Source organism: Limulus polyphemus, unplaced genomic scaffold (genome assembly GCF_000517525.1).
Source record: "Limulus polyphemus unplaced genomic scaffold, Limulus_polyphemus-2.1.2 Scaffold765, whole genome shotgun sequence".
NCBI lineage: Eukaryota > Metazoa > Arthropoda > Merostomata > Xiphosura > Limulidae > Limulus > Limulus polyphemus.
In genome coordinates, this window is record NW_013666375.1 from 259,593 (window position 1) to 268,340 (window position 8,748).

Consider the following 8,748-nt stretch of genomic DNA (forward strand, 5'->3'; position numbering starts at 1 on the left):
CTGTCTTCTCACACCCACTACATTATAAGAGGGCTTATAGTACTTTACCATTAACCAGATGTAATCAGTGAAATGTTCATGAGCCAGGGAGTACGTAGTAAATTTTACTGTATGAGATACAGACAAATATTATATTTTATATAAGATGTATTGCGCTTATTTTTTTAGTGGGATGGTTATTTTGAATTGAGAAACTTAAGTCCTGTAGTAAGATGAATAATTAGAAACATTTTTTTCACTTTGTTTGTGAATAATAAAGCTGAAAAAAGTGTTTCTTAAATATAATACAATTGGCACGACTAGTTGTATTATCAGCGTTATTAGTATCTTACTACGCTAGGACTATTTTGCAACAAAATAGTTCTGTTCGTGTTGTGCGCGTTGTTAATGTTAGTGAGTTTCAAATTAGGGTGGGTGAGGGGAGTTTAGGATGTAGGAGGACGTGAAAATTTGTTGTATAATGAGCGGATATATTAAAATATTGTTGATATACAATGTACTCACATGTGTTCTTTTGTCTACCTCTCAAGGTAAGATCATTTTAGTTAATACAGTTTAGCTTATAAAATAATGCCCGAGGCTGAGTTAAGAAGCTTGGCATAAAAATGGGCGCTTGTTTTAAAAGTGTAAATCGAATTACATGTTAGTGTTACATAACACAACTTGAGAAGTTGAATGAGGTTACTTCAAAAGCGAATTATCAATGTTCCTAAGTTATAATTAACCTTACCGTAAGTAAACAAAGTAATTAAGGTTCTTTTAGATATATATGTCTTGTAATGTAAGTAATACTAGTAGTACTCTCTGGTATTAGTATTTCCACGAAGATGGCGACATATATTTTATTTTCACACGTGGGTTTTGCAAAGAAACTGAACACCTTTAACTTGTTAGCACCAAAAAAAAAAATATTTCTGGAATATAAATGACGAAAGTTGCGCTAGGCTGCATGTTGTTTATTTTTACATTTTCTGAAGTTATCCTATTGCGGATTTCGAGTTCAAATTAACAGTGTGTAAAAAATAAATAAAAAAATAGCATTTCATATCTGCCATAACTTAGAACTAGAGTAGAACGTAGAAGTCACGGATGGTAATACTAATAGTAATAACCTAATTGTATCACTATTAGTAATACTAATACGTTTAGACTTGAATTATTGTTTAATTACTTTAAATATCAAAAATACTAATTAGTTTACCAAATTAGGTGTTGTTGTAGTTTACTATTATACCCATGAGATGCACTGTACCATATAATTATAAATTATAGCTACGTTGTAAACTTTATATTATTCATAAAAGTGTTGTATATTTAAATAATCAAGCACCCATGATGTTACATTGTTACTGTTAGGGCTCAAGATAAATATGTCTAACAGTAACAACTATTATAAGATTGCTGTGTTTTACAATAATATCATTATTCATTTAATAGTACTGAAGAGCAAGTGTTTTAAATAAAATATTGTCTTTGTGTAACATTACTGTTCAAATCAACAGTAACAATCAGTTTAAAAATCACTGTTCCTGAATATGACACTTCCTGTTTCAGTGTGCATGAGTTAAGCTTAAATTAAGTGTGCTTAAAACAGCTTATATTATAATAAAACCATAATAATAATAGGCACAACATGCACATATTATAAGTTACTAAATTACATGTAGATTCAACAATAATTATTGTACATTAAGCTTCAACATACTGTCATTTAAAGAAATCCATTGTTAAAAGTGTATTTACCACAGAAAGTTAACCATTTATAAATGTGATAGTTGAATATTGGAAGTTATAATGGAAAATAAGAAATTTGATGCTTGAATATAAAATAAATGTCTTGATAATGTGAATACAAAAAAAGAGGTATAGAGTATGCACACCATTTTCATTCAAAATATAATACTTAGATGACAGATGGTCATTGGTTCATTAGGTGATATATATACAACTTTCAAGCATGGCCCTTTACCTATATGTACCTACGCGTATCTATTAAAATTTACAAAAATGTACAGTGACTGATCAAACCACATCATTCGGAAAATTATGTCACAACTTTATTGTGTTGAAGAATAGTTTTTAATATTAAACTTCCAAATCATAAGCCTGTTACTTAACTGTTATGCTTTGGGTTGTATTTTACCTTTTTTTTGGTCTACTACTGAAATAGCCAATTCAGGAGGACTCTGAACCCAAAACATTTTAACATCTTAATCAAGTCCTTAGAAAAATAAAAGTTGCCTTACCTGAAGTCTTTTTCTTTTTAAATCTTAAACTTGTGTCCTCTCAACCTGTTGCTATCCGAATGCAGCACAAAGAAATTTGAAGTCTGTTCCATCAATTTCGGAATAATCTTGTAGTCTTTGCTTTTTACCCTTCTTTTCTTGTGAGCAAATAAGAAATCTTAATCTAACCATTTAAGATAACCCACCCATTCTCAGAATCATCCTAATAATTCTCTGAATCCTTTCCAATAAATCAGTCTTCTGAGTGAAATGTAACTATTTGACTTGTAATTAGTATGTATTCAAGTACACCTTAAAATCCTATTAGCCTTGCTACTAGCCACAGAGCTCTCCTTGAAGACTTGAGTGACTTATTCACCATGATGCCAAGATTCTTTTCTTCAGTCACCCTATTGAGTGGGTACCTATCTATATTAAAAGTGTGATTCAAATTATTAGAATCAAAATTCATTATCTTGCTCTTTCTGTAATTGAAGGTAATTTGCCAGATATTTGTTTAACTAACCAATTGATTTGAATCATATTGTAGCACCTCTTCATTCTCAATGCAGCTAGATGTATCCAATATCTAAAGTCTACTGATTATACGTATATAAGTATCATTAATGTAAAGATGAAGAAATTGAAAGTCTAAGCACTGATCCCTGGGAAATTTTATTAGTAACAAGGGTCCAGTTTGACCAGACTCCATTAATAACTTTTTACATTCTCTCATACAACCTCCTACATTTCCAGTTTACTACTCTCACCCCCCCCCTAGTCCCCACCAAATCTTTTCAAGGACACTATCAAAAAGTTAAAAAATAAATTGGGAAATACGGAAAGACTTATGACAGACAGCTTGCTGATAATATTAAGCTAAGAGAAAGGATTTTTTTAAGAGGGTAAAGGTAATCAGAATGTTAAAATAGAGAGTGGGCTGTCAAAGGATGCTGATAAAACCGGGCAATTAGTAAAATTTGATGATTGTTTGATCTTTGTGTACATTAATCTGTTAATTCAACTAATTCAGCATTTCCCATACTTTTGTCATTCATGCCCCCTTTAATAATTATGCTTTCTTGTGTGTTCCCTCTCCTTTTTATTTGAATGAATAAACGAGTGAGATAAGTGATGAGATGTAATGCATAGATACACACATCCAAATGTTATACATTTGTAGTCATTACTTGTTATTTTCATTAATAAAAAATATATCAAAATGCTCAATTTTACATTATTGTATTATTGGCTCTTCTAATTGTTCATGCCCCCTCAAAAGATCGCTTGTGCCTCCCTGGAGAGGTGTGACTCACATTTTGGAAAATGTTGAACAAACTGATTATTTTCACGTGAGATTTGAATAGTAGAAATAATTGCTAATAGTAATAATTAGGAACACTAATATTGATTATTTGAGTTAATTGTCCAGCTATACATGCTGATGGATAATGTTTTTGTTGAAGACTCAGATTACTGAGTTTTTAAATGTTCTCTGTGTACGAGCGAAGATATTAACAATACCCCTAACCCTGAACATTTTACGGGAAGTATTGGAATTGACCAGAATCATGTAGATATTAATCCCTTGATGTTAAGAAGAAAGATCAAGAGATTGAAAACAAAGCACCAGGGCCAGACAAGATTTTCCTTAGGGTTTCTAAAGGAGATCAAAGATTAGATATGGAAGCCTCTATCTTTAATTTTTGATAGGTCAACATATACTGGACAAATGCCTGATCATTAGAGTTGCTAATATGTTATTTCTATTTTTTTGTTCTGGGAATGATAGACCAATATGTAATGGGAAAAAATTCTAGAGAGACTGATAAAGGCTGGCTTTGAGTTTTTAAAATTTTTAAATTTCATGGATGAAGTGGCCTAGATTGACCAACAGATCCCTTGTTGTCCTTAAGTTATATGTATTTGTATAAAAGAAGCTTTTCAAAATCATTTAGTGAAATATGATATAAATAAAAGCAACATGGATTCACCAAAGGAATATCTTGCTTTATTAATCCCTCTCATTGAGGATGTTACTTGTTATTTGGGTGTTGGAAAGGGTGTGGATTTGGTGTACAGAGATTTTTGAAAGCTTTTGATAAGGTGCCAAGCAAACGATTAAATAATAAAATCATGTCAAAGTTGGGGAAAGACTAATTAGCTGGATTATTGAGTGATTTGGTGGGAGAAAGCTGAATGTTCTTATTTGAGGAGTTCAGTCATATTGGAACCTTTTTACCAGAAGAGTGCTCAGGGGCTAGTGCTTGGGCCGTTGGGTTTTCTTATGTCCATTAATGATATTGAGGTGTATAATTAGTAAAGTTTGCTAATTCTATGAATTGCTTTGGTATTTCTAGCTATATTGAGGATGTTAAGGTATTATGTAATGCCTTGAGTCACTTGTTAAGTTGAACAAATATTTGGTAAGTGACATTTACTTATAGTAAGTGCAGGATAATGTAAGTGGATTATCCTAATTTCGATCACACGTTAAACATATATCAAAACCAAAACAACAGCTTGAAAGAAGAAAATAATTTTGGCATAGTAGAAGATAAGTCACTCAAGCCTTCCAGGAATGCTCTGTTGCTAGTAGCAAAGGTAATGCAATTTTAATGTGTATTTATCAACATAATGTTGACAACTCAAAAGTAGTAATCATCTTTCTATGCAAGTTACTATTTAAAATTCACTTGGAATATTGTGTTCAGTTTTAATTTCCTCATGCAAAAAAAGGATATTGACTTATTGGAAGGGTTCGGAGAAGGGCTGCTAAGATGATTCCAGGGGTAGAAGGGTTATCTTACAGGAACTGGTCAAGATCTCTTAACTTTTCTTTTGAGAAAAGAAAGGTTAAAAGTGATCATATGAAGGTTTACAAGACAGTCTGGTGCTTTGATAGGACAAAGGGTCTTGATTTCTTTTGGCTATATTCTGAAGATATGGGGTGAGAGAACACGAGTTTAAGATTTGGAAAAGAGTTTTATTTTTCTAATGGGGATGGAGTTGAATGAGTTGCTAATAGTAGTGGTGGAGACTAGTATTTTACAGTGGTTTAAAAGGGGAATTATGATTTTATCAGAAGCAAAGGGAGGGTTTACATTTTCTACTTTTTTCTTGCTGCTCATAAGATATGGATGTGAAGTACTATATTTAAATTGAATTGAAAATTAAATTAGTACAAATTGATTTATTATTATTTTTACATTTTAAGCTTCACTACTTACTGTATTATCTACTGAAGACATTGAGACTAAATTCACTGTGACAAAATATACAGTGCACTCATGACTTTGTTGAGATGTTTATGTATTTACAAGATGATTATAAAGAAAATTTCACAGTTCAACATATCATATCTCATAAATGGTATGGCATAAGAGGGTGGAATAGTAGAGAGGAATTGTTAAATGCAAATGCCACAGTTATCACATGTTGCCACTAGGAGTCCTCTATAGTTTTTTAGTATATTTCCCATGGGATAAAAGGTCAATTGCAATGCAACTTATTCAAACAATATGAAACTGGTAAGTGGGCAAAGAGGTGAGCTTGTGAAATCTTATTATACCAAAGAATGCAATACTAAGGCAGCTGTTAACTGTTTATAAGGCTCTTCAGTCATTTTTACAAATGTTTCCTTACAAGTTCATTCATGTTCAAGCACGGAAGGAAATGGATTTAGCCTTAGGTGATTATTTTGTGTTGCAGCTCTTAGCAAGACTGGAAGTCGATGACCAATGGCCTGCCAATATCTTATGGACTTATGAAGCACACTTCACCCTTACTGGAAGTGTCAGAATGTGTAACTGTATTATCTGGTCAAAAACTAATCAATTTCTTAGACATCTTCATGATGCTATGATGGCAGTATGGTGTGATTTCACAAGTCACTTTGTTTCTGAACTGTACTTTTTCAAGAAACATAAGTAAATGGATTATAAATCTGTACAATCAGTGGTGCACAGTACCACGAAATGCTCACAATCCGTGTGCTAAAGAAATTAAATATGATAAGACACTAAGTTTTCATGCAAAATAGCACACCTCTGCATATTGCTAAACAGGTGAAACACGTGTTGTGAATGGCCATTATATTCACTGGATATAACACAATTTCTGGTTGTGGGGGGTACCTGAAGTTATGCATGTACCATGAAAAGCTTTGCATAGTTCCAGACCTCAAAGATACAGTTGTCCAGAAATGGCCATTGTTACATGAATGCAATGCATTTTGGACACTGGAGGAGCACATTTTGAACAGTTTCTAGCAACTGGATTTCGATACCCAAAGTGGGCAGAGCACAGATAGCTCATCATGTAGCTTTGTGCTTAACTTCAAATAAACAAACACAGCTCATAGTGGAGTGCCTGTTGGCAATATATGACAACTATGGCACTTGCAGGATACCTTTAACACTCCTATGCAATTTTATTTTGTATACCATGTCGTATGAGAGATATGATTCACTGAAACGTCTTGATAATAATCCTGTATGTCATATATGTACAATGTATTACTGAAATGGCAGTGAGAACAATGAAAAAAATTGCAGTGGTATTTTGACGATTAGCATCAAACAAAAAATCTAAATTGTATTTAAAACTGGAGAATTTTTTTAACTGTAAGCCATACATTTATGTTTATATATTACACTTGAATGAGAGAACTGACTAAAATGATTTTAACCATCAAAAAGCATCACTGTTCAAAATATGCATGCAGAAGTATACTCATTTAATAAAAAAAACTGTTCAAAATTTTGCATGAATAAAATTATTCTTCTATTTCAGTAAATATTATGAACATTTTTAAGATAATAGTCATTTACATTCTGTGAGTATCTAAAATTGTTGATTACAAAAATCAACATGTAGAAACATGAAATTTGGTGTACATTACATGTATGTGCAGAAGTTTTCCATATACATACGTACTATGTAGTGTCATTAACTCCTTAAACCCATAATTTTTTGCATGTTCTGCTGGAATTATTTTCATGACTTGCTAATAATTATTGCCATACCTTATAAAAGTTCCAGTATATTTATAAGAGGTGAATAATAACATGGTTTGGATCAGTTTTCAGCCAAAGAGACATAAATGTTATTAGACACTGTTACTGTTCGATGGGTAAATTGGGAGTTTTTGCCAGACACTGACAACGTCTGCTTGGGTTTAAGGAGTTAATGAAGTATTTAAATGAATGGTGACATTTCAGGTTTAATTTTGCTAATGATTGCTTTATTGCAGTAAATCTAAAAGATTATACTATTTTTAAAATTTTGTTATACTCGGGTTAATGATTCCATTTTTGTCATTTTTTAAACAAGTGGCACAAGATGTTTGAGTCTCCAACTTTTAATTTATGCTTTTCAGACAAAGATTTCTAAAGCTAAAAAAAATTCAATTTAGAGTTTTATGTTGTTAACAAAAAATGATACTAAGGCTTCACTTCAGTATTTCACTGTAAGGATTAATGTTTAAAACAAATTGCAAAAACTATAAATTATAGTTTAACAGACTTGTGCTCTTATTGTTCTTTGAAAAATTTAATAGTTCATCGTCTTTATTAATTATTTGCACTTTTTAAGGTCATTGAATTAAGTACTTGGCTAAAAAACGGCATTGGGTTTATAAGCTTTAGTGTTATGAGTTTCTCTGAAGGTTGTATACACGTACGTGAGTAACAGTGTATGCTTGTTTCATCTGTGTTTCTGACATCTTGTGTGGTCCTTTACATGGAAATTGAAAGTTGTTACATCCCAGTTTGTTTGAAATACTGTAGTTAAAACTTTTTTTATTAGTGTCAAAATACGGTATAATGTGTTGGTCTAAAATTTATTTTAAAATTTATCATACTGTGTGATGATGCCTGTATAATTTGATTATGAATAGAAACAAATATCAAGTTGTTAGGTTGCTTTATCAGTTTGCACTGCATGTAGCTGTATTAGTTCAAAGTTTGAAGCTGTCAGTTTACCAAGCTCTTTTTTTAAAAAAAGTTAAAATATTCAGTTGAAATTTGAACTAACCTAGAAGAAGATTTACTATAAAAATTGATTATAACATAAAAATTATGTAATTTATTAAATATGTTTATAATCTGTTAATAAGTTACCTTGGTTGTTTGTTGTGTGTATTCTTATGAGTTTTAAAATAGATTTGGAGCGGTTGAGGATTTACAATATAATATTAGAGATATTAAATGGAATGTACCAAAGAGGCTATTTAATAAGAATAAACTTTTTTACTTAAAGATTACATGTTTTACTTACTTCTAACTTTGGAAATGGATGTTTTAAGTAAAGTACTATGTAACATGTCGAGTATTTAGTAGAGAAAGGGGATAGAGTTGGGTAGTTAGTGGAATTTGATAACCAATTAATTGTTGGGCTTATTAATTGGTTACATTCAGTTAATCAATTATTCTCACATAAGATGTAAAAAGTTGGAAAAAGTGACAGTTTTCATGAGTCTAGACACAAATTAGTTAAGCTGAACAACTTTGAATTAATTGAA

The 8,748-nt window shown here is 31.4% G+C and overlaps 1 protein-coding gene across 2 annotated transcripts in view; it reads left to right on the forward strand.

Moving 5' to 3' along the window:
• Nucleotides 1–398: 398 nt before the first annotated feature.
• The window catches only part of LOC106460402, a 167,260-nt gene continuing 158,910 nt past the window's right edge, over nucleotides 399–8,748 (forward strand). For both annotated transcript variants that reach the window (XM_022387120.1, XM_022387119.1), the window contains exon 1: nucleotides 399–530. In XM_022387120.1, coding sequence (XP_022242828.1) covers nucleotides 461–530 — 70 coding nt within the window. In that variant the 5' untranslated portion in view covers nucleotides 399–460. The remainder of the gene's footprint in view (nucleotides 531–8,748) is intronic.